Source organism: Balaenoptera ricei, chromosome 3 (assembly GCF_028023285.1).
Source record: "Balaenoptera ricei isolate mBalRic1 chromosome 3, mBalRic1.hap2, whole genome shotgun sequence".
Lineage (NCBI taxonomy): Eukaryota > Metazoa > Chordata > Mammalia > Artiodactyla > Balaenopteridae > Balaenoptera > Balaenoptera ricei.
The window spans coordinates 101257405-101285007 of NC_082641.1; the positions used below are offsets into that span (position 1 = coordinate 101257405).

Below are 27603 nucleotides of genomic sequence, written 5' to 3' on the forward strand. Positions count from 1 at the left end.
TTATTTTGTTCTTGATATCTGATACCAGCTCAGTTTTTTCACCCTTATAACTAAATTGATCTTTTTGGCCACAAGCTCTGAAGATTTTTTTCCTTTGTCTTTAAAATCTAATAGTTTTACCAGAATAAGTTTCATTATTGATTGTTCCAGGTCTCTTTAAGCTAGGTACATAGTAAACCATTTTGTTAAATTTTTTGGTTGTTTTTTTCCAGAAAGTTGTTTTAGAACTGTAGTTTTAAGTACTGGCTTTTGTCTATTGTTTTTCTTCTTCAGAGACTCCGATTACACGTATGTGGGATCATCCTTTGCCACTTTCTTTCTGTCCCTTTTTCTTTATCTTATTCTCATTTTCTTGGTAGTTTTCTTGACTTTCTTCAGTGTTCCTTATTGAATTTTTCTTTAAATCTGTTCTCTCTTTCTGAGATTGTTTTTCTTGCATTTTATTTCCTAAGCTTTATCAACTGTTGATGCACTTCTGTGTTTTACCTATTTCTCTTCTTCAGTGTTCTAATTTCTCATTTTGCAAATTTTTTTGTATAGGCCCCAACTACTTGTTTGAGGCTCCCCAATGAAGTTTGCAGGGTTATGTTACAGTTGTCTTTTTGACGTTTAGTTTTTAGGAGAGAATCAGATAAAATATTTTGATTTACATTTTCCTTTTTATTCTTAAATTAATTTTATATGAATTTGACTTTTTTTCTTTTCCAAACTGTAGACGTTTCTTATACGGGGCCCACCTTATGTCAGTATGGCAGAGTGACATTTTTTTAGTGGATAATGAGAAGGAGGACTTGGTTTACATGTATTTTCTTTCGTCTCTGTAGGGTCCTTAATTTCTCTTTCTTTCCTTTACATACACTGTTATCACTAAAGGGAAGTGCACAACCCCTGTTTATCTAATTCTCCTCAAAGCAGTGCTTCTTGAGGCTGTCGCCTTCAAAATCACTCGCTTTCAAGCCCTTCCTTCTCTGTAGTGCTGTGAATTACCAAATCTGAGACTTGTGTTCAGTACTTTGACCTTTTGTAGTACTTTTTGCTTTCTTGTGGTGCTTTTTGTCTGTCATTAATGCATGTCCTTCACTCCACTCTCTTCTTTTCCTCCTAGTATCTTAGTCTTTCATTCTCTGGCTCTGTATATTCATAAGCTTGTAGCAGCAGTGAGAGCTGTTGAATTTGGTGTTAGTTTCTCTGCTTATAGGTATTTATCTACTAATAACGCTGAGGGCACGGTTCATGTTTGGTTTTATTTGTACTCCTTGTTGAATTTATTGTTTTGGAGGGAATATGTGGGTGGGTTGAGATTTAGGTAGTATCATTACCTTCTGCACTTACTTAAGTTCATTTTAGCAGTAAAATTTAACCAATTCACTCTTTAGGCTGATTTTTGTCTTACAGAGTAAAAAAAGGTGCTTGTAGCCAGCCATTGACAAACGTGGGGCAAGTCTTAAAATCTGGATTTTTAACTGTAATTTAAATAGCTTTATTAACTTGAAACTGCTTAAGGGAGGCCATCTCCTAAATTAGCTCATCAAACTTAAGACATTTTCAGCCAAAATATGTCACATAATGAATTTTTTTATATATACACACATATACAATTTAAAAGGAGTCCATTATTTATGTACTTTTTATATGGATTTGTTTTACGTACACATTTTTCACATTTATATTAGTGTACACAAAATGAAATTGAGTTTTTACTCTCAGAAACAGTGCTTTCTGATCTTTTTGACATTGGATCATCATTATCAATATTTGATTTTTTTTTTCCCATTCTACTCTTCTTCCAAAACTCCAATATAGCTCTTTAATATAGAATCTGTGGTAATTTTTCAGGAGGAGTTACACAAAGCAGTATGTACAAGGGTAGTCATCACTTTCCTATTTATAAAAAGATCAAAAATCAGAAAATGTATTAATGTCCAGTAGTAAGAATTTGGTTAAATAAATAAGAGCAAAAAAACCAAAAATAGACATTTGCCCTGTTATTAAATAAAGCTAGTTTACAAAATACTATGGTCCTGTTTTTGTTTAAAGTATAATTTAAATATCATTTTCACTTAATGTTTGCACAGTTTTTGTCACATCACATATACAATACACCTTACTGTCACTCAGTGTTGTTTTAAAATCAACTGATTTTTCTATTTAGCTTTCTTCTAGACAATAATAAAAAAAAGTTCATTTTTTTCATGCGTATTAGAATAACTTGATAACTATTAATGTAGAAAAATTGCATTTTCATATGATCTAGAGTCATCCTTCATTCCCTTAGTGGAATGCATATCAAACTTAAATTCTTTTAAAGAAGCTTGTAGAAGGGTGTATAATAAAATTATAACCATGTAAATATTGCTGGTAATTTTACTTATTTTTCTTTCTGTTTTTCTGTGTTTTTTAATTTTCTAAAATAAATCTGGATTAATTCCTTCCATAATAGAAAAGTGTTTAGTGGGTTAGATTTTTTTTTTTTTAATCAAGAATTAAGAGACTTCCCTGGTGGCGCAGTGGTTAGGAGTCCACCTGCCAGTGCAGGGGACACGGGTTCAAGCCCTGGTCTGGGAGATCCCACAGGCTGCGGAGCAACTAAGCCCGTGTGCCACAACTACTGAGCCTGTGCTCTGGAACCTGCAAGCCACAACTACTGAGCCCACGTGCCACAACTGCTGAGGCCCACATGCCTAGAGCCCGTTCTCTGCAACAAGAGAAGCCACCGCAACGAGAAGCCCACACACTGCAACGAAGAGTGGCCCCCACTCATCACAACTAGAGAAAGCCCGCATGCAGCCATAAATAAATAAATATATATTGTTTTTTTTTAAAGTAAGAATTAAAATTAAGTGTTTCTCTGTAAATCTCTACATTTCTTTATAAATTGATAGAATTGCCGATGTCCTGAAATGTCATTAAAATAAGTAGTAGTTTCTTTAAATAATGGATTTCTTAAAAGCAAAACATGGGAATTTCTCATATAATAATGACAGTTTAAAATAAAGCTCATAACTAAAATTAGTTTGTTTTATTCTTTTACAGGAGTTGAAACCTGATATAGTAACTAAATCTGCTCTTGGTGATGATATCAACTTTGAAAAAACCTGCAAAAAGGTACTTCTGCAAGGGGTTGTATTTCTTTTAGGAAAAGTTCCTTATTTGTATTGTTGACCTACTTTTTTCCTTTCACTTTTTTCCTTGAAGAGAGAACTTAGCAAAAGCCAGTTACTAAAAAATCAGTCAGTCAGTCAATCACCTGGTGTGATTATATTTTTAAAAAGCCAATTACTATTAGTGTACAATGATTTTTCCCCATTTGAGCTCTACTACTGCCAGCAAAAAATATTTTTATGATAATTTATGAATTTTGCTTTGCTGTGATACCACACCCTCAAGGACCTTACAGGTATGTTGAAGTTAATGTGGCATTTGTGTGTTAGATAGCAGTTAGTCTGTTAATTTTACAAACTAGAATAAAGACTCTTTATTTTTATTCTTTCCAAATAGTTTTTATGAATATTTTATTTAATCCCTGCATTTACCCTATGAAAATTATTTTTACCCCCTTTTTGTAAGTAAGGAAACTGAAGCTCAGAAAGAATGAAGTGAGCTAATTAAGGGTATGCCACTGTTAGGTGCACAGTTAGGACTTTTACCCAGATCTTCTGCTCCTTGCATTTGCGTCACTTGCTTCATCCTTAGTATTTCCTCTTTTTCATTTCTACCCACTTTGCTAAAGGCTACGTGACAGTTCCACCAGAGAACAGATTTTTGGATTAATTGATTTTTATAACTCTATTACATTTCTTTTTTCACTTTTATTCACATTTGCTCTAATCTGTATTATTTCTTCCTCTTGCATTTGTGCTTACTTTGCTCTTTCTCTAGTTTATTAATGTGGAAGCTTAAATTACTGATTTAGACCTTTCTTTTTTCCTAATATAAGCATTTAATGCTATAAATATCCCTCTAAGCACTGCTTTAGCTACATCTTATAAATATGATATATTTTATTTTCTTTGAGTTTAAAATGTTTTAAATTTCCCTTGAAATTTCACCTTTAACCTATGGTTTAATTAGAAGTACGTTGTTTAATTTCTGAGCAATTGGGGGTTTCCAGGTATCTTTTTGTTAGTTTTCTTTATGATCCATGTGCATACTCTTTATGATTTTTATACTTTTAACTTTATTATTTGTGTTATTTGTCCAGAGTATGGCTTATCTTGGTGAATATTTCATGTGCACCTGAAAACAATATTATTATATTGGGATCAGTGTCCTATAAATGTCATTCAGGTCAAACTGATTGATGGTGTTGTTCAGGTGATTTACATCTTTACTGACTTTCTACCTACTTGTTTTATTGTTGACTAAGAGACGTGTGTTGGAATCTCCAACTGTAAATATCAATTTTCCTATTCCAGCCTTAAGGAAAAAAATACTCTGATCCTACGTTTATGTACACTAGCACTCACCTCTCTGCAATTCACTGATTTTAGCCATGTTAAATTTTAAAGCATTTTATTGTAAGAAGGCCAGAACATGAACGTTTTTGTATGTTTGAGGGGAGGGAAGATTTGTTGTTGTCACGGTCCTTGTCAGGAAGGCAACACCAAAGTCATGAGCATAATTTTACAAACAGCTTCCTTATTTTATACTAACATGATTTTACAGTAAATATTCTTATTTCATAGCATTCATTCATAGAGAGGAAAAATTTTAGTTCTGTTATAGTTTTTAACTTGTGTCTTGGTCTATCTATATTTCTGACAAAATAATGACATGTTAAATAGAATAGTGATAATTGTATAAAAATATGGTAGAACATGTTTGTTTCCTCTTGAGAGTTTAAAAAAATAATAATTTAAGGTTTTTACCAGAAAAATGTTTTTGAATTTTCTGGTTGCTGCATTCTAAAAGTATTTCAATAATATTTAATTTGTGATGAGAATAAAAAGCAATTTATTTTTAGTTGGCTAATACTATGTTTCCATTTAAATTTCAACACTAAAACTTGACAATATTATTTAATTTTCACTTGAAAATATCCAAAATAAAATATCCTTTTTTTTTTTTTTTAACTTTTCAGTCAGATTTTTTTCACTTTGGAAGGTTACTATTAGTTGATGTATGTGTAATATTTGTAGCATCAGGTTTTTTTAGGGTATCTTCTTTCATTTACAACCCTTTGTTAAACCTTCCATTGTGTGAAATGTCATCCTAAAAACGGAGAAATGTGTCTATATTCACTTATCCATTTTTATTTTGTAATAGTAAATTCATTTGCATATTACTATATTTGTAGTCATGAGATTTATAATATTCACATAGAAAGTTTAGGATCTAACTGACATATTGTCAAGCGAAACCTGATTGCATTTCTGCCCTTTTGGTATCTTCCTCCAAACAGAAGGAAGGAAAGGGAGGTGGAGAAGGAGAAAAGGAAAACAGTTCTGTTTCATCAGAGTTCTTGATGGAACCCTTGAGGATTTAGAGCCAAGGGAAATTGTCTTGCTTAAAATGATTTCAGATTCCTCCCAAGCTATTTGATTTCAACTATTTTGCTACTGTTTTATGTCATTTGTGATATTCTTTGATTGGATTCATGTTCTGTATCAAAATATGTTAATAAATTAAACTTCTGGAATAAAAATGAGGCAAGTAGCAGTGTCATGGAGAGAAGACTGATTAGTTTGCCATAGGAAGGGAGGTTAGTGAAAGATGACCAAAGAGGAAATAAGGCTATTACATAGAGCTCTGTACATTTGAAGCTGTCTGACCATCAGAATAGAGCAGAACAAACTAATTTGTGTAACTTCTTAGAGCCTGCACAGTTCATGCATATACATTATTACCTCAGTTGATCTTACAACAATGATCTCATATAGAAAACATTCATGTGTGCACATGTGTGTGTGTACATGTGTGTGTAGTAATACTAGTAGTGTCTTCATTTTCCAAATTCAGAAAGGGGTTAGAAAGATTAAGTAGCCAGTTAATATTTGTACGAGAGTTTTAAAGCTAGAGAGTTTGGGGACTAGAACTGTGACATTTCCAGACAATTATTGCCAGAATTTCAAGGGCTTCGCAATTCAAAACATCTGTTATATGCAGAGCAATCGGCTAAGCACTATGGAAGAAAGGAAGGAAATAGAACACAGTTATATTAATCAGCTACAGGATGAGAGGAAGCAAATTAATATTTGTTAACATCTACCAGTTGCCTGACTCGTTAGATGCTTTATATACGTTAGCTTTCTCAGGGAAGATGATGATAATCTCATTTAACAGATGAGACAACGGGCCTAGAAAGGTAAAATATACCTATGGTCATAGGTAGTCAGTAGGAAATGTCAGATCCAAGTTCTAAACCCATGTCTCTGCCTACAAAATGAAAGTTTAGGACAAAAGGATGGAATAAGTCCCATATATGTAAGACTGCATTTTGGAAATCATGGTGTTGTAGGGATTTTAAGAGTTCATTGAGTACAGAAAAGTCTCCCATTCTCTTAAATGTGGACTCTAAGCCGTATTTTGCTTTGTTTGCCACAGTTCTTCTGATCCAGCTGAATAGACTGTTTCTTATTATATCTCTAAATGTTTTTAATAAATACAAATATGAATGTGTTGGTTTATATCGTTAGGTAAAACCTGGAATTGAATTTAAGTCCAGTTAATGTTAAAAGTATGCTACTAGCATTCTACCTGTACTAGTTCATTTAGCGTCAGTTTGTTTTAAGGCAACATTTCAAAGGAATGAACATGGTGTGTAAGAGAGCTTTTTCATTTTTAGACTTTTGTTTATATTTACATGTACATTCTCAAAATTCTTTTCAAACTTGAACACCAAATGCTTTGTGTTCACAGTAAATACCCATATGCCAAAATAAAATGTGTCCATTAAAAAGTGAGGTGTTTTCCTTTTTTAATTTAATTTATTTGAAATGGAAGAAACTGGAGGTGTATGAAAACCACAGTTTCCTGAGAATTTTCCAAGGCAAACACTGTGTCAACTTCAAGTAATGAAAGCTGTGGTTTCCTTCATATCCCCCAATATTGTGAAGACTGTTCCATGCATGTGTAAAAACTATTTGTTAATCGTGATTACTTAGCCTTTTAAGCTTCAAAATAATTTTATTTAAATTTAAGAAGTGTGGCTGTATTTGAATTCTTTTATAAACCTCCACATTTTCAGTCTCTCCTATGAAGTTTATCACATTCTACCTTGGGTTAGTTATTTGTGCATTTGTTTTAACCTTTTAAATTAGTGCAAGATCATGAACCTCAAAAGATGGTGTTTGTGTCCTTATGTGTAAGACTGTGCCTTCACATAATAAGGCATATTTATGTAAATATAAATATCTGTAAATATAAAGAGGGAGAAACTAAGTGAGGAAGGAAGATGGACAGGAAAGAAGTAAGGAAGGATAAAGAATTTGAAGTCCCTCATGACAGGGACTGTCGTACTGACTCTTTGAGTTCCTACACTTAGGCTCAGTGCCTTAAGCAAAATGTAGACATCTCACATTGCAGCAGAGACCCAAAACACTGCCAAAGGTATGAACCTGAGCCCTCTTGATTAACAAGCCTCTTTTCTTATGTTTATATTTAATTTCTTTACAAAACGATTTGAGGGAGGCTTGGAGTTGGGTCACAAAATGAGGGAAAGTTATCTCAAATAGTTTAGAAGAAAACTTGTTGAGAATACTAGACTGAATTCAGAAACCTGACTTTGAATTCTAGCTTGTTCCTAACTGGCTAAGTGGTCTTGAGATCAAGTCAATACTGTTAGTCTAATTGTTAGATAAAATCTTTGGTCTATATTCCCTTTACCTCTTTAACCTCTTGTTAAAATTTGAACTTAAAAAATTAAATGAATGATTTCTAATTGCTTTCTTAAGAATAAAATTAAAGAAAGGTTTAAAGTGTTAAATTTGACAAATTTTTATTAGAGAAATTTAAACATTTATTTAAATGATTGCTGTAATTTATAAAATTTGGTATTTTTAACTAAGACTTTTTCCAAATCAAACATTTTAAGAACTACAGGCATACCTCAGGGATACCGGGGGCTCAATTTCAGACCACCTCAGTAAAGCAAATAACCGCAATAAAGCAAGTGATAAATTTTTGGTTTCTCAGTGCATATAAAAGTTATGTTTACACTGTACTGTAGACTATTAAGTGTGCAATAGCATTATGTCTAAAAAATGTACGTACCTAAATTTAAAAATACTTCATTGCCAAAAAGTGCTAACCGTCATGAGTCTTCAGCAAGTTGTATTCTTTTTGCTGGTGGAGGGTCTTGCCTTGAAGTTGATGGCTGCTGACGGATCAGGGTGGTGGTTGCTGAAGTTTGGGTGGCTGTGGTGATTTCTTAAAATAATACAACAATGAAGTGTGCTGCATCGATTGCCTCTTCCTTTCAGAAACGATTTCTCTGTAGCAGGCAGTGCTGTTTGATAGTATTTTACCCGCAATAGAACTTCTTTCAAAATTGGTGTCAGTCCTCTCAAACACTGCTGCTGTTTTATCAACTAAGTTTATATAATATTCTAAGTCCTTTGTGGTCATTTCAGCAATCTTCACAGCATCTGCACCAGGAGTAGTTTCCATCTCAGGAAACCACTTTCTTTGCTCATCCATAAGAAGCAATCCCCGTATATTCAGCTTTTATCATGAGATTGCAACAATTCAGTCACATCTTCACTTCCAATTCTAGTTCTCTTGCTGGTTTCACCACATCTGCAGTTACTTCCTTCACTGAAGTCTTGAACCTCTCAAAGTCATTCATGAGGGTTAGAATCAACTTCTTCCAAACTCCTGTTACTGCTACTATTTTGACCTTTTCCCATGAATCATGAATGTTTTTAATGGCATGTAGAATGGTGAATTCTTTCCAGAAGGTTTTCAACTTACTTTGCCTAGTTCCATAGGAGGAATCGCTGGCTATGGCAACTATAGCCTTAATGAAGTGTATTTCTTAAAGAAGACTTGAAGGTTGAAATGACTCTTCGATCCATGGGGCTGCAGAATGTGTGTTGTGTTAGGAGGCATGAGAACAACATGAATCTCGTTGTACCCCTCCAACAGAGCCCTGATGACCAGGTGCATTGTCAATGAGCAGTAATATTTTGAAAGGAATCTTTTTCTCTGAGCAGTAAGTCTCAACAATGGGCTTAAAATATTCAATTCAGCAAGCCCTGTTATAAACAGATGTGCTGTCTCCAGACTTTATTGTTCCATTTAGAGAGCCTGGGCAGAGTAGATTTAGCATAATTCTCAAGGGCCCTAGGATTTTCGGAGTGGTAAATGAGTACTGGTTTTAGCTTCAGTCACCAGCTGCGTTAGCTTCTAACAAGAGTTGTCAGCCTGTCCTTTGAAGCCAGGCATTAACTTCTCCTTTCTAGCTATAAAAGGCATCTTCTTCCCAAAAAGGGTGTTTCTACGTTGAAAATCTGTTGTTTAGTGTAGCCACCTGCATTGTTTATCTTAGCCAAATCTTCTGGATAATATGCTACAGCTTCTACATCAGCACTTGCTGCTTTACCTTGCCCTTTGATGTTGTGGAGACAGCTTCTGTCCTTAAACCTCATGAACCAAACTCTGCTAGCTTTCCTTCTGCAGCTTCCTCACCTCTCTCAGCCTTCAAAGAGCTGAAGAGAGTTAGGGTCTTGCTCTGGATTAGGCTTTGGTTTAAGGAAATGTTGTGGCTTGGTTTAATCTTCTATCTAGACCACTATAGCTTTCTCTGTTATCAGCAGTGAGGCTGTTTTGCTTTCTAATCATTTGTGTGTTCACTGGAGTAGCCCTTTTAGTTTCCTTCAAGAACTTTTCCTTTGCATTTACATCTTGGCTAACTGTTTGGGGCAAGAGGCCTAGCATTCAGCCTATCTTGGCTTTCAGCATACTTTCCCCACTAAGCTTAGTCCTTTCTAGCTTTTGATTTAAAGTTAGAGACATGTGACTCTTCCATTCACTTGAATACTTACAGGCCATTGTAGGGTTATTAATTGGCCTAATTTCAATATTGTTTTGTCTCAGGGAATAGGGAGGCCCAAAGAGAGAGAGAGACAGGGGAACATCTCAGTGTTCAGTGGATCAGTCAGAACATCAGTTGTTTGTTTTCTTATATGAGCGTGGTTTTTGGCGCCCCAAACAATTACAGTAGTAACATCAAAGATCAGTGGTCACAGATTGCCATAACAAATATAATAATAATGAAAAAGTTGAAATATTGCAAGAATTACCAAAATGTGATACAGAGACACAAAGTGAGCAAATGCTGTTGGAAGAATGGTGCCAATAGACTTGATAGACACAGGGTTGCTACAAACCTTCAATTTGTAAAAAAAAACATAATATCTGTGAAGTGCAATAAAACAAAGCACAATAAAACAAGGTATGCATGTACATGTATAACATCTTTTATTCGTCTTAAAAGAATGAAAATTTAAACCCTGAGTATTTATAAAGCATATAACTAATGTGTATGTCATTAACAGTTTTTCCATTTGCACAGTTTTTTCCCCATTAGAATATTTCTTCTACTCCCCAAATCATGAGCTACTCAGATTTGCAAATCAGTAACAGACCATCAAGAACAGATATGAATTAATTAAATACAGCTAACAAATAAATAAAAGGAATTTTTTGTCTACCATGCTTCTATTTGCAAAGATTCCTTTACAAAGGGAAGAGGCTTACATTTTTAGGCGTTTTTGCATTCCAGCTATCATTGCCTGCCTCTAACTGCATGACTTCAGGCAGGTCACTTACCATCTCTGGCTTTTGTTTTTTCTCATTTCTCTAATAAGCAGCTCTTCCAGATCAAACATTCTGGTAATGCATTTCAGTCCCCCTTCAAAATTCTTACTGCATCAGATATGAAAATGACGGGGCTGTCCTCTCTGTGTGTGGTTTTGTTTTGCCAAAAAAAAAAAAAAAATTAAATATTTTGTATCCCTCACACAATCTTAGCAAGATTTTTGTGGTATTTCTGCACTGTATTATTTTTTTTTAAATATTCTTAAACAACTCTGACATTGTCATATTTCATTATAACAGGAATAGTTCATATTTCATTATAACAAGAATAGTTCATTCCCTAAGATATTTAGCAGTGGTGTCGTGTAGCTAGCTTTATCAAAATTCCACTTTATAAAAATTAGAAGCAGTAGGGACATATTGAAATGTTCATACACAAATACCATTGTGGTACAAAGTGGGTATGGCACATACCTACAAGACAACATTTTTGTTAAATAGATTCCAGCTAAGTGAGAACTTGAGAAACCATTTCTTTTTTCTTTTTATTTTTTTTTCTTTTATTCTAAAGATGCTGATATATTTAAATATTTTGGTAAAAAAGTTTTTTGTTTCTAGCTTTATTGAGATATAAATTGACATAACATTGTATAAGTTTAAGGTAAACAACGTGATGGTTTGATATACATATATAGTATGAAATGATTACCATAATAAAGTTAGTTAATACATCCAACACCTTACGTAATTTGTGTGTGTGTGTGTGTGGTGAGAACATTTAAGATTGACTCTTAGCAACTTTCAAATATTTGATAAAGTATTGTTATCTGTAGTCACCATGCTGAATATTAGATCCCCATAACTTACTCATCTTGTAACTAAAAGTTCATACCTTTGACTAACTTCTCCCAGTCCCTGACAACCACCATTCCGCTCTCTGCTTCTATCAGTTTGGCTTTTTGTAGATTCCACATATAAGTGATACTGTGCTGGATTTGTCTTTCTGTATCTGACTTATTTCACTTAGCATAATGCCAGATCCATCCGTGTTGTCACAAATGGAAGGATTTTCTTCTCTCACATGGCTGAATAATATTCTGTTGTATATATACTATACCTTCTTTATCCATTCATCCCTCAATTGGCACTCTGGAGGAATTTTGATAGGGATTGAGTTGAATCTTTAGATGGCTTTTGATAGTAGAGACATTTTAACCGTATAAATTCTTCCATTCCATGAACATGGGGTATCTTTGCATTTCTTTGCGTCTTCCTCAATTTCTTTAATCAAAATCTTATAGTTTTCAGTGTACAGATCATTTACCTCCTTGTATTTTGCTGTTTTCGATGGTAGTGTAAATAGGATTGTTTTCTTTATTTTTCTTTCAGATATTTTGTTGTTATTGTGTAGAAGTGCAACTGATTTGTGTATGTTGGTTTTGTATCTTGTAACTTCACTGAATTTGTTTTATTATTTCTAACAATTTTCTAGTGGAGTATTTAGGGTTTGCTGTGTATAAGATCATGTCATCTGTATTCAGAGACCATTTTACTTCTTCCTTTCCAATTTGGATGCCTTTTATTTCTTTTTCTTTCCTAATTGCTCTGGCTAAGACTTCCAGTACCATGTTGAATAAAAGTGGTGAGAGCAGGCACCCTTGTCTTGTTCCTGACTTTAGAGGAAAACCTTTCAGCTTTTCATTGTTGAGAATGATGTTAGCTCTGTGTTTGTTATACATGATCTTTGTTAAACTGAGGTATGTTCCTTTTATACCCAATTTGTTGAGAGCTTTTATCATGAAAGGATGTTGAATTTTGTCTTTTTGTCCATCTATTGAGAGGATCATGTGATATTTCAGCCTTCATTCTATTAATGTGGTACATCATGTACATTAATTGGTGGATATTGAACCATCTTTGCATCCCATGGTTAAATCCCACTTGATTATGGTGTATTATCTTTTGAATGTGCTGTTGAATTTGATTTGCTAGAATTTTGTCTAGAATTTTGCATCTTTGTTTATCAGGGGTAAATAGTTTATCCTGTAGTTTTCTTTTCCTGTAGTGTCGTTATATGGCTTTGATGACAGGGCAATGCTGGCTCATAAAATGAGTTTAGTGATGTTCCCCCCGCTGTGTTTTTTTTTGGAAGAGTTTGAAAAGGATTGGCATTAATTAGAGAAGCCGTTTATTTTCAACCCATTCTTCTTCTTATGTTCTTTTAAACAATTGCATTCCTACCAATGGAGTAGTGTCTATCCTAGCCACTGTTAAGGACAGGGATACTGTCTCATACTATAAACTGGATTTTGTATTTATAGCTATTCAAAACTTGCCCAGAGATATAAAATTGTTCTCTGGTATGGAGTGATTACAGGAAGTTAAATGCCCACACCTCTTAGATTTCCTAAGTAAGCCATATTGTCATCACATACTAGCTGTCAAACTGAGAAGCATAAAGAATGAGAATATGTTTTATATCTTATGTTAAAGTACCTACTTTTATCAACAAAGTACTTTCAAGAGAATAATACTTTTATTTGCTGATACCGTTATCTGTTTTCTTTAAAAACACAAATTACGTATAATCACAGAACCTAAAGCTGTGGTATACATAATTCTGCTTATCAAATTGTTATGTAATCATACCTGATTAGTAACTACTTAATTTTATAGACCTATATAGCTTGTAGACTCAAGCCTTCATGTTCTTTTTTGAACTCACTGCTGGTACATATGAGTGCATAAGCAATATACTGTACAACTCCAATTTTGACAACTACAGTGTGAATGCCAACCCTGGGATTATGCAACGCAATGGCTATTTTTTAACCAATCTCACTTCTTATTAACCTGTATTCTCCCCAAATAAGTCCACCACAGTTATAGAGGATGACATATAAGAATAACATCTTCATTTATTAGACTAATACATAATTGTACAATTTTAAATCTTACTCTAGAGCCCCCACCCCACCTCTTTTTTTTTTAAGAGAATTTACTGAAATTAGATCACTAAGTCACACTTAACTCTGGGATATCTTCCAGGGCAGAGAAGTAGCATTGCTAAGTAAATTCAAAGATAAAATGATTCCTATCAAAGCAGTATTACGTTGAGTCAACACTAGACACAACACACAAGTATTACCACTGTTCTTCTAAAACTTTATAACTAAGATGGAAAGATATAGCTAACTCTGGAAAGAAAAATACCCGGTTCATTAAAGCTTTTAGCAAGTTGTCAAAACAGGGATTTGGTAACAGTAGTAAATATGGTTTTGAACAATTATACATGAATACCTTCAGTCAAAATCTATTTCGTATTCCCAGAACTTCTTATCTAAAACGTGAAATTAACTCACATGATAAAAATAATTACTTTCTAGTTTATCTGCCTTACAGATACAGTTGTTCATATATCAGGAATTTTCTTTGAAGTGAATTGAATTTTTAGTAGCTACTCGGGAAATATACTGAAAGAAACAGTTAAAGAAAAAAACAGATGCTATTGGAATGTCTTTTTCCCTTGTAACCTGAGGAAAGATTCCTGGGGTGTGTATAACATTTGTCAGGACTAGTTGTTTTTGTTGTCACTGTTATTGTTTTTACATAAAAATGTTCTAGAATTAGTCCTGAAGATTAAGACATACGGCTTCTGCACTGAATACCGAATTGTTTCTACTAAGCCGAATGTCTTATTATGTCAGCGTTCAGGAAGCACATTTATTGCATTTAGTGCTATAACCTGTTGCCTCGATTTGGCAACAAAAGTCTGTCGTGGCAGTGTTTTTGTTTTAAATTCAACTTTTAAACATGATGAGCCTGCTAAAAAAAATTTTTTTTCTGTTTTCCTCAGTTTTTAGTTTACTTCCACCGAGGATTCTACTTGCATGTAATGTAGAGCAACATTACACTCTTTCTGTAAAGGACAGTACTGTACATATTTTAGGCTTTCTAGGCCTTACAGTCTTTGTCACAACTACTCAACAATGCCATTGTGACATAGTGCAGCCATAGATAGTATGTGAATGAATGAATTTGGCTGTATTCCCATAAAACTTTATTTTTAAAAACAGACAGCAGGTGAGAAGTTGGCCCATGGGCCAGTTTGAAAATCAAATAGTTCTACAAGATTTTTTTGTGAAAATGACAGTTCTCTCTCTTGGTCTTTCCCCACTTTCAAGTTCAGTTGATTCTGACAGGATTTACCCCCACATAAGTATGTTTATATTAGTACATTTGAAGCATTGGTGACTTCCTGCTGTGGTTTATAAGAATTTAGATCTCTTTCCTCCTTCAGCCCCTGTGTCGTATATGTACCCTCCTTATCCCTTCTATCTTCCTAATATACTTGGGTTAGATTTAGATTAGATGAACATTTAGTGATTATGTTATTTTGGCTGTGAGTCATGTAGTGAGTGATTATTACTTTTCTTTTTCTGTATAATATTTCTACTTATAGTTTGTAATTATTATGTTTATTTTGTTGTTTTCTGTGTACTCTCTATATAACACCAAACTCCTCATCAGTTATTGAAATCTCCTCTCAAGATAGTTAATAACACTAGGTATTGTAAATCTAAATCTAAATCTCCTGTTACCATACTGGGCATTCCTTTTGCCTGGATCTTCTGTTTCTTTTATCCCATGCCTACCTCATTCTTTGTTTCCTTCCTCATTTTAGTGGAGCCAGTAGCTTCTAGGGAGAAAGGTTCAAAGAATGTAAACTTTTAAAAACTTCCATGTCTGAAAGTATTTTTATTCTTCTCTAGTTTGGAAATCATTTTCCTACAAATTTATTGTCCTGACCTCTAATTCTGATTCTTGAATTTTGTGCGTGTGATTTTATTTTTTCTTTCTGAAAGTTGTAGACCCCAGCATTGTGATGTGACTCTATTTTCATCTATTGTGTTGAGCCTTTTCAGCCTGAAAAAGCATGTTCTTCATTGAGGTTTCTGTGTTAATAGCTTTTCTACAAAACTCAAGCCAGTGTGTTTGACCCATACTTTCAGCAGCCCAGCCGGTCACTGAGTAACACAGGATACCAGCAATAGGCTTTCTTGCCAGATTCTCTCATGTTTCTCCTAGGTAGATAACATGAGTAGGAAGTCCTGTATTACTTCAGGAAACCCAACAAGGAGTTAGAGAAGCAGAGATATACCATGTTTTTGGATTGGAATAATCAATATTGTCAAAATGACCATACTACCCAAGGCAATCTATAGATTCAGTGCAATCCCTATCAAATTACTAATGGCATTTTTCACAGAACTAGAACAAAAAAATTTTTAATTTGTATGGAAACACAAGAGACCCTGAATAGCCAAAACAATCTTGAGAAAGAAGAATGGAGCTGGAGGAATCATGCTCCCTGACTTCAGACTATACTACAAAGCAACAGTAATCAAAACAGTATAGTACCGGTACCAAAACAGACATATAGATCAATGGAACAGTATAGAAAGCCCAGAAATAAACCCATGCACTTATGGTCAATTAATCTGTGACAAAGGAGGCAGGAATATACAGTGGAGAAAAGACAGTCTCTTTCAGTAAGTGGTGTTGGGAAAACTGGACAGCCTCATGTAAAAGACTGAAATTAGAGCATTCTCTAACACTCTATACAAAAATAAACTCAAAATGGATTAAAGACCTAAATGTAAGACCAGATACTATAAAACTCCTAGAGGAAAACATAAGCAGAACACTCTTTGATGTAAATCACAGTAATAATTTTTTGGATCTGTCTCCTAGAGTAATGGAAATAAAAATGAAAATAAACAAATGGGACCTAATTAAACTTAAAAGCTTTTACACAGCAAAGGAAACCATAAACAAAATTAAAAGACAACCTACTGACTGGGAGAAAATATTTGCAAACAGTGTGGTTAATTAACTAACAAGGGGTTAATTTCCAAAATATACAAATAGGTCATACAGCTTAATATCAAAAAAAACAAATAACCCAATTAAAAAATGGGCAGAAGAGCTAAGTAGACATTTCTCCAAAGAAGACATGCAGGTCACCAACAAGTACATGAAAAGATGCTCAGTATTGCTAATTATTAGAGAAATGGAAATCAAAACTACAATGGAGTATTGCCTCACACCAGTCAGAATGGCCATCATCAAAAAGTCAACAAATAATAAATGCTGGAGAGGTGTGGAGAAAAAGGAACCCTCCTACACTGTTGGTGGAAATGTAAATTGTTGTAGCCACTATGGAGAACGTGTAGAGCTTCCTTAAAAAACTAAAAACACATAGCATAGGTGACCTATGCTGTGTGGAATACAATATAGTTAGAACCTTTTAAGCTGAAAGAACACAGTATGTTGCTTATTGAACATTCTAGGGAAATGAGCATATCATTCTGAGTATTCTCTTTTTTGCTCATTCATTATCTTATAGAGGAATAAACTGCTTGGACAACTTAAAGTAATGAGTTGTTATTTATCATTTGAATAAGCAGTAAAGGTTTCTTCAAAGTAAAAAAAAAAACAAAACAAAAAAACTAAAAACAGAGTTATCACATGATCCTGCAATCCCACTCCTGGGCATATATCCAGGGAAAATTCTAATCCGAAAAGATACATGCACCCCAGTGTTCATAACAGCACTATTTACAATAGCCAAGACATGGAAGCATCCTAAATGTCCATTGACAGATGAATGGGTAAAGAAGATGTGATAAACACACACACACACACACACACACACACACACACACACAATGGAATATTACTCAGCCATAAAAAGGATGAAATAATGCCATTTTCAGTAACATGGATGGACCTAGAGATTATCGTATTAAGTGAAGTAGACAGAGAAGGATAAATATCAAATGATATCACTTATATGTGGAATCTAAAAAAATGATACAAATGAACTTATTTACAAACAGACTCACAGACATAGAAAACAAACTTATCGTTACCAAAGAGGGAAAAAAAAAAAGGAAACCCAGCAAGGAGTTGAAGAAACAGGATTGGCTTAACACCGTACTTAATGAATAGTCTCCAAATGGACTATATTTCTTGGAGAAGGCTGAACAGAGACAGTGTCTAAGAGTCAGAATCAAGGTGTATTAGTTTCCCTAAGGCTGCTGTAACAAAGTACCAAAAACTAGATGGTATATAACAACAGAAATTTATAACAAAATACCAAAAGTTAAATGTTATATGACAACAGAAGTTTATAATATTTTCTTGCGTTTCAGGAGACTAGAAATCTGAAATCAAGGCATCAGTAGGGCTGTACTTCCTCAGAAGGTTCTAGGGAAGACCCCTTCCTTGCTTCTTCCAACTTGGCTTGTGGCAGGGTAATTGCAGCCTTTGCCTCAGTGGTGTTCCCTTTCTGTCTCCCTGTGCCTCTGTATCCAAGTGCCCTCCTTATAAAGACACCAGTCATATTAGATTTAGGGCCCACCCTAAACCAGTATGCTCTCCTCTTAATTAATTATATCTGCAATGACCTTGTTTCCAAGTAGGATCACATTCTCAGTTTCTAGTTGGATATAAAATTTGGGGAGGATACCATTTGACCCAGGACAGAAGGTAATTAGGCAGCAAATCGTCCTGGCACAGGATTTGCACCAGGTCTAATTTAAAGGAGTTGTTCTCTGAGGGACTCTACCTAGATAAGGTCTCCAAACAGAACAGATTTCAAACTGTTATCATCTTGCTTTTACTTAGGTACTCATAAGTGTTTATTACTGGGAAGGGAAAAGGCCTTATTGGGCTGTTAACAATGAAGGGTAAATTTAAAGTAAAGATGTTTAAAGCTGATAGCTCTACTTTCACACACTAGTGAAATTTTTACTTGCTTCATGGAATATTTATTGAATGCCAACTATTATCAGTTATTGTCCTAGGCACTAGGTCTACAGGAATGTGGAAGACAAAAGTCCCTGCCTCACAGATATGAAAATATCTGCACTGGCGTGCCGTGTTGAGTGATGTGAAGTAAATAGTGATGGAAAGTGTTTTAGTTCAGATAACATTTGAGCAGAGACCTGAATACAATGAGATGATCAGCCCGTGTGTATTTGGGAGTAGAGTATTCCAAGTAGAGAAGAGCTTGCAAAGGAAGAGCCTAAGCATCAGAAGGCAGTAAAGCTTTAAAAAGAACAGATAGGGAAATAACATGATCTGGTTATGTTTAAAAGCTTGCTGTGACTGCTATATGAAAACTGACTGTGAGAGAACAAGAGGCAATGGAGAATGACCAGGTGTGAGCTTATTACATTGGTCCAGGTGAGAGGTATTGGTGATTTGGTCAAAGGTAGTAAGTAGAAATGGTGTAAGTGACTGGTTCTGGATAGATTTTGCAGATGAAACCACAGGATTTGCTGAAGGATTTATTTGAGCTGTGGAGAAAGGAGAAATGTAATGGAAGAATCATTTGAGTTTTAGGCCTGAGCAACCAGAAAAATTAAAATTACATACAATAAGATGGGAAAGACTATAGCAGAAGTAGGTTTAAGAAGAAAGTTACAGCATTCTCTTTTAACATGTCAAGTAGGTGGTTGGATATATGAGTCTGGAACTCAAGTTAGAGCTTGAGGTAGAAATTTGGAAGTTTTCAGCCTACAGGTGATATTTAAAGCAGTCTGAATTATGAATTTTCTAAATGTATAAATATTAATGTATGTATATATATATATATATATATATGTATATAGTCCCATTCAGTCATCATCAAACATCTATAAAGTGTTGGCTATAAGCCAGGCACTGGTGGAAGATTGTGAGAATACAGTAATGGTACTAGTCATTCAAAATAAAAATATATAGCATTTGATAGTTTCTAGGTCTCTAGTAAATGGAACTTCAAGCATTATAGTAGTCATGGATTATATCACCCAGCTTAGTACTAATATGTTACTTGATTCTTTCATATTATTTTAGTTTTCTTAACTAGATCTTTTAAACTCTGAATACAGGAGCTATATTACTTTTTTTTTTTAATATCACACACGATGCTTACCACAATTCTGGAAAGATATTAAGTACCCAAAGAATATTTATTAATTGATTACATGATAATTTTAACTGTTAAGAACAGTAGTATTTTTGTCAGTGTGTTATCTTTAGCATGGATTACAGGTGAGTTGTCTAATTAGAATATTAACAAATTCCTGTTCCCTAACTCTTAACTTTTAAAAATTATAATGGATTGCATTTTATTCACTTCTTAGTAGTGTTACGTAGTTTTTATTCCCATGTGCTTGTTACTTCAATTTGCAGCCTGATTCTACTGCAACTGAAAGAGCAGTTGCCAGACTAGCAGTGCACCCTCTTCTGAAGAAAAAAATAGATGTGCTAAAAGGTATGAATTAAATGACTTTTAAGCCATTTATGGTACATGATTTGAATAAACGGCCATTCATTTATTTACTTTTATGGTGCTTTTCTCCTTTTGAGGATCTTTTATATTATAAATGTCTCTTTCAAATATTTCCAAATGTGGGAAGCTACCTGACAATATAGAAGTTATCTGATGTCTGAAAATATTTTGTATTTTTTCTAAATTCCTATTTCCTAAATTTCTAAAATATATATTCATGATAATATTGAATATAATTGATTTTCTAAATCTTGGTATAATTCATATTATTACTTATGATATTGCCACTTAGTCACATAATTTCTATTTATGTATGTACATTTTAAAATGTATTGAAGGAATTAAATGCTTCTGTCACAGATTAGAAGATACTTATTTTTATGTCTGAAAACACAATTTATGGTATTTACAGTTGTATTAATACATTATTATTACAGAAATTAAAGTTGCCATTTTATTCTATTTATTTGTATTTAGTGAAGTTTTTACTGTTCTTCTTAACATCCATACATGAAGGAATAAATTTTCTTTTAATTTTAGAGATTTAAAATGGATACCTCTGAGCATTTTGTATATGTTTGGTTTTGTAAAAGTCAATAGATTTCTTTGTAAATTCATACCCATTATATATATGTAATATAAATTCCAGTCATTCTCTTAAGTATTTCCAAATAATTTAAGAAATACTGTACTAAAACAATAATGTTTTGTATTATTTGTTTCAATGCTGAAACAAGTCATATGCTGTTTCTCTTGCAGCTGCTGTCAAAGCCTTTAAAGATGCAAGACAAAATGTTGTTGAAGTTAAGTCATCAAAGAATGCTTCAGAAGAAAATGATTCCAAGGACACTTTGTGTTCAAACGACGATGCCAGTAAGTTACAGCATGAAGGAACTATTATCAGTGAGCAAAAAGAGAAAGAAGCCAAAATATTGGCAAAGAAACCAATAAATAATTCAAAAGAAAATATATCCAAGATGGAACATGGACCCAAAACAGTGGACATTCCAAATTCTCTATCAAAGCCTTCTGAAAAAGATTCTGCAGTACCCTCTGAACCCCAGAAGATACCTGCTGACCCCAAAATGAAAACATTTAGTCAAACCAAAAAAGAGAAAGAGTCCAGTAGCTCACTTGGTGTTAACAGTGATGGAGAAGAATTACATGAAGAAGAGAAGGAATATTTTGATGATAGCACAGAAGAAAGGTTTTACAAACAGTCTTCCATGTCTGAGGATAGTGATAGTGGTGATGACTTCTTCATTGGGAAAGTCAAACGGACACGGAAGAAGGAAAGTAGTTGTCATTTTTCAGTTAAGGAACAAAACCCCCCCAAAAAATTGTTGCCTGAAGAAGATATACTTGAAACCCATCAGGATATGAGAAGTGATAAAAACAAGCCATGTACAGAAGCAAGGAAGTTTGAATCAGTGTTTTTCCATTCTTTATCTGGATCTAAAAGCTCTGGAAGGTAAGAGTATTTTTTCATCCTGAAAGAATTGTTAGTTCTTAATTTTTCAAAAGATATGAAATAACCACACATCCTGACATTGAGATACTATCTCTCATACATAATTCTAGTTTGTACAATACATCCTATAAAGTTTAGACTTGGCCCTCTCCAAGTTTATATTGGATAGTATATACAAATACACGTATGATAATGCCACATTTTTCCAAGCTCATCAGAAAATGAGACAATATAGATAAATAATTTGTCTAATTTAATTGTCTAGCTAATTTAAGTTTATTCCTTTGATTATCAAAGTTTTGAAACTTTTAGTTAGCTTTTGGTGAAAACTTTTGAAAATTTCTCACATACCTCACTTTTTAAACAGAGCTTTCTGAAAAGAATGTGGTGAGTTTTTTTGTTTTTTTTTTTTTCTCTTGTTGACCCAGGGCATTATTGTAAAACTCAACTGTTTTATTATGTATTTCTGTTTCAGTAGATAAGGCTGCTTGCCCTAACTCTGAGTTTCTCCAGACTGCTTTGTATTTGGTGATGCTGTCATCCTTATCCCTTCTGTTAATCACTACTTTTCATAGCTGTTTTGTTATAAATCAATAAGTTTAACTTCATTTGTAATTCTAATCTGGTAGGGGATATCTTCACATTTTAGAATAAAAATCATGGTTAGCTATTTTCTTCCATAAACTTTTTCTATAATTTATAGGTCAGGCATAATTTTTAGTAGAATAGAAAAATATGATGTTGAAATTTTCCAAAAAAGTCAGAGTATGGAAAAGACACACAAACCATCTTTGGAGCCTTGAAAATTATTACATTATTTCATATATCTCCCAACTGTGCCTGAAAAAGCTACAGTTTTTCCCTCACTTGAAAATTAAGCACCACTATCCTTTCCCTCTCCCCGAAAAATGTTAATCTTAATTTTTGTTATATGTGATTGTTATATGGGACTCATTCCCCCTGTAAGATTTTTGAAATTCTTTGTCTAGATAGTTCTCAAAGGTACAAGGTAACCAAGACAGGATATTTTATGGCCAGAAATCCCTATACGGGTGGTGAGAGGAAAATTCCTACATGTTTCTGTAGTAATATTGGGGTCTAACAAACCTTTGATGTAGCTAAAACATGGGGTTTTCATAATTTTTTTATTTGTTTCTGGGGGGGTAAAGGAGTATGATAGTTTTTTTTAATGAGTTTTATCAACATTTTTATTATGTTATCTTCTTAAAGTCAGAGGATTTGTTTATCTTTTAAATGTCCTAATGGTATTTTTCTTCTTTTAGAAATTACAGAGAACAGGCTCCAAGAAGCAAAACCCCAGGTATGTATTAATGACTGTCTGACTTCCATATGCAGTTGAGCAATGCTTTGCCAAAGAGGGAAGATGAAAAATTCTGGTTGCTTAGTAGCCTGAATCAATTATGTACCCACAGAAATGTAAATAGAGCATCTTATAATTAATCAGAATAATTTTTAAATTTTAATTATTTTTTTTTACCCTCTGTGTCCTGCCAGTAGGAAATATGTTAGACAAAAGTTATCAGGAAATATCGGGTCTATTTAATTTATCTTGAACTAATCGACATATTCTTTAAGTATATTGCTATGTAAGTTCCATCTTAGTCAACGCCATGCCATTAAACATTCAGTACTAAGTATGTTACTTCCAGGGTTAAGAGTGAAACCAGATTTTCAGATTAATTCGTAACAAATCAAATTTAATATATTTGGGTGGTCTGACTTCTGTACATAATCCCAAACTCTCAGGGAATCAGCACAGGGGCTGTGTTTCACATAGTCATTCAAGGATCAGGCTCCTTCCATCTTTGGCTCCTTTCTACTCGTGTTCCCAGGTATTCTCCATTTGACCAACAAAAGGGAATAGAGTACATGGAGAATTTTGTAAGAAGTTTTCATGGGCCAGGCCTGAAAGTGTTAGGGATCAGTTCTGCTCACATTTCATTAGCCAGAATTTAGTTACATGACCCCATCCTAGGCAAAAGGGAGCTAAGAAATGCAGTCTAACTATGCGCTGGGTGGAAAAAGAAAGTGGAATTTCTTGAACACATAACTGTCTGCTGCTGACCATCCTTTTGATCATCAGATGGTAATTTCACTTTTTTCTCTGGTAATTTCTCAACACATAGAGCACACTATGTGCTTCCTTCCTGAGGAAGCCAACCCAAAGTCCCATCCAGTCATTGTATCCAGTTCAAAGCCTAGAATCCCTGAGTGATGATGCAGTGCTTTCCATCAGATCTCATGATGTAACTGCTCAAAATTTGGTGACCTGTGCACTAAAAAGACACACTGCCTGCCCACAACTCAGACCAGATATTTAGTGGCAGAGCAGGAACAAGGTAACCACAATAAAAACTCTCAATCAGTTAAGGGAAACATGGGAGGTGTGCAACATGTCTACTACCTGAGCAAAGATTGTGAAGAATCTATGAGGAATTTTCATATCCACTGTTCTCCATGGTCTCTGACTGTGTTCTTGGGAGGGTCTTTGTTCCATGGCCACAGCTGAAGTAGACAGTTAGTATGATCTTCTTGGGAGTTGCCCCAAGTGATTAGTAAAAATATATGATCGTGAAGATGGTTTAAAGTCTTAACAGTCAGGTTTTTTCCAGCCTAGGTTTGTGATTTCTTTCACAATAAAAATTCCCTCCAAAACTTACTGGATTTCTGACCTCTTTATTTCCAATCAGTCCATCAATGAGCTAGTCACCACACCAAAAATTCTTTCCTAGAGCTATTTTTCAAACTTGCCTTATTTATGTTGGTGAGTCATTCCCCACCCCCGCCCTCCGCCACTGTCCCAGTCATTCAGTGTCTGTTGCATTCAGATTCTCAGGTTTGGTTGAGATGGCCATACCTTTGCTCTTCTCTCTGCTCCAGGGCTAAATCTCTTTGGGCCTTTACTGCTTAAAATCTTTCTCAGTCTTATCTCTTACTGTTAGGAGTCCAGAGGCTTTTCTAAACCTTTAGGTCCCAAATATCTGAACCCTCTCTTCCCTTTTGATTCTGCTTGTGAGCTGGCCAGTTCTTTCCTGAACTTTTCTCTTTTTTTTTGTAGTACTTTGCCAAAGAGCCATCAGTACACTAATCTTTTTATTCTTTCCAGCCACTTACCCTTGTGCTGCAATTCCATAGGCATGTAGCCTACTTCCCAAGTTTTCACTGGCAACAATTTTACCTTTTCCTTAACATATACATAGGATGCTCACTTTTCAGCCTCAGGTATCCATTTCTTTACTACCTACCACTGAACTGCAAAGCCCGTGCCAAATTTTTATGATATTTTAATGGCTGTATTAAAATACTAGGTTTGGCAAATACGTGGCCTTATATTCACAAATACAGAATAACTATAAATTTAAGACACTCCCACATTTTCCCGATGAGGAAACCCAAGTAAAACATGTTTTTGTTTTTAGTTTATAAATTTATAATACTTAATTTATCCATTTGCTCATGCAAATATGCTTTACATAATTATGTAAAATATGTATCAGTTTAGAAATATTGCCTTATTCAAATTTCAGTTTACATGAAACAATTTCATTTAACATTTAAATTCATCACTCTTTATCACTAGAGGCATTCTTTGAGTATTACAGATTTCTAGAGCACATGTGATTTGTACAAGATATGGGACATTTTGAATCTGTATGCAGTGATGTTTTGGAAATGTTATCCCAACTGTACACTTGCTTGTATAACATTATGACATTTGCTTTTTAAGATCTTTAAAAGGCTTCTGACAATGATGGCTAACTTGCAATGGAGAAATTATACACCCCTAGGACTGATTAATAAATCTGTATTAAATTTTTTACCTCTCTTTTTCTTTCTGATTCTATAAATATGCATTGATTCAGTCTTTTCAGGCCAGCATGTCTCCCAGTACTTTGTTCAAAATAATATAATTGAAGTTTCTCATAATAAAAGAGGTTGTAAGGACTAGAATACAAGTTGCCACCCTCATATCTGGTGGATAACTTTATGGTTAAAAAAGAGCTTAGTCTTAAATTTGAGCAGATACGGCAGTTTACCTTGCAATCACAACTTTTTGTTCAATAACAGAAGGGAGTGGAATCAATTAACAGCCCTTACAACAGCTCACCCATCAACACTGTTGGATTCAATATTTTAGTTAAAACATGTGAATTTTCTGGCTGCATTGTTCCTCACACAGGTATCATATGATAATGAATCATATTCCTTTAAAAATACAAAATGTCCCTCCTTTTTAAACTTTTTTGCCTTGTATGTTGTCTGGACTATGTTTCTTAATGTCAGTGTAAATAAGACAGCACAGCATATACTAGGAGGCGTGCAACAGACATCTATTTACAACGATTAGAAAGCATGTGTCCCCAAATTGACTGCTCATATGTGTATTTCAACTTCAAACTTCCCTGTAGGACTTAGATTTTACACTGTGAGGTATTCCATTTAAGTAAAACTAAATTTCTTCCTTAAACACTGATTTGAGAAGATAAAATGTATTTGTTTTCTATGCTATTTATGTATAGACTTAGTTTTCATTAATTTTGCTTTCTCCTCCAGATTTTCAGCGAATTGAACCTCAGATCAATAATCAGTTTAATAAGAGTGCACAAAGAGGATCTGAAAATACAAAACAGAAATCACAGCTGCCTCTTCATCCTTCATGGGAAGCAAGCCGGAGGCGAAAAGAACAGCAATCCAAAATTGCTGTGTTTCAGGGGAAAAAAATTACCTTTGATGATTGATTAGTACTATTTTTTTGTGAACTTCTCTATCTAAAATTTGTTTTTCTTTTTTTAACCTTTCTTCTTTTTTTTTAACCAGCCCGTTATTTAAATATGTATTTGAAGAAGTCTCTTTGAGTTTGGTTTTGTCTTTTTTTTTTTTTTTAAGTGTGTTCACGTTATGTTTAAGCTTCCACAAAACAAGTGGATACTTAAATTAATTTTAAATATGTCTAGACTATTCCCTCTATAAAAGAATATTGAGATGTTGGCTGTCCCAGATTTTCTCATTTGTGCTAATCATGAAGCATATTTCACTAGTTTAGCTGTATGTTTCTTTACTTTGAAAATAAATGTTGAGGTATATTTAAAATAATAATGGAAAAATATGAGGGAATTGTAGCTATCTAAAATAGATCATTTTTGCTGAAAATTGTTCTTGTTAGCAAAACTAAGATGGTAACTTTTATTATGGGTATACAGATAATAAATTATATAAGTAAATATTAACTTGTTATAGTTTTAATTATTTGTAATTTTTTGGTTTTTAACTGTTTTAAAATAGGTTCCCAGGAAAATTTTGGATTTCTGAATTATGCTTCACTTAGTTGGACAACATTCATATTTAAATGCAGCAACACAACCAAAAATGTGTTTTATATTTTACTGCATATAAAATTTCTGTCAAATCAAGAATGTGTAATGTCTTGACCATGTGTTCTTATTTTTTTTTCAGACAGGGCTTTATTGGGATCCCTGCTGCAGCAGGGGGCAGCGAGAACCAACAACAGGTTCCCTTGCTTGCTCTCTCCCATGTGTTCTTACAGAAACAGTTTTTGAGGAATCATAGATTGGAATTTATAAGAACAAATTCTGAAGGAGATGTGATTAAAGGAGCATTTGTACTGATAGCTGAGCAGAGGTTATGAGATAACTCACTGAAGAAGGGTCTGCTTTATACTTCATAGTACTGTTATTTAAAAGGAAAACAGGATTTTAAAAATCACTTCAAATGTTTCACTTTTTGCTGCTCTGAGAAATTAAGGTTCTTGGTTAACTAAGTAACGCTAACTAAATTCTCTGTTTTCTATGCATTGGTGCTGTTAATGACAGAAAAAACCTTCTGGTTAACAGGAATTCAGAAGCTCTGGAAAGTCATTTTTATCTTTTTCAAGAGCTTAAGAATTTAGATAACTAGAGCAATAGAATTCAAGAGATCATACAGAAAGAAAATTATTTCTGCTGTATTAAATGCAAAATTTGGTTTTTTCTCCTTTTTTAAATTTTTA

At 33.9% G+C, this 27603-nt stretch overlaps 1 protein-coding gene across 1 annotated transcript in view; it reads left to right on the top strand.

Annotated features, from left to right (window-relative positions):
- SRFBP1 (serum response factor binding protein 1) overlaps nt 1-26873 on the top strand; it is a 60463-nt gene extending 33590 nt beyond the window's left edge. The window contains exons 4-8 of the mRNA XM_059919436.1: nt 3034-3105; nt 20005-20086; nt 20864-21575; nt 22859-22896; nt 26151-26873. Of these exons, the coding sequence (XP_059775419.1) occupies nt 3034-3105; nt 20005-20086; nt 20864-21575; nt 22859-22896; nt 26151-26335 (1089 nt within the window). The 3' untranslated portion in view covers nt 26336-26873. The remainder of the gene's footprint in view (nt 1-3033; nt 3106-20004; nt 20087-20863; nt 21576-22858; nt 22897-26150) is intronic.
- The last annotated feature ends 730 nt before the right edge of the window (nt 26874-27603 follow it).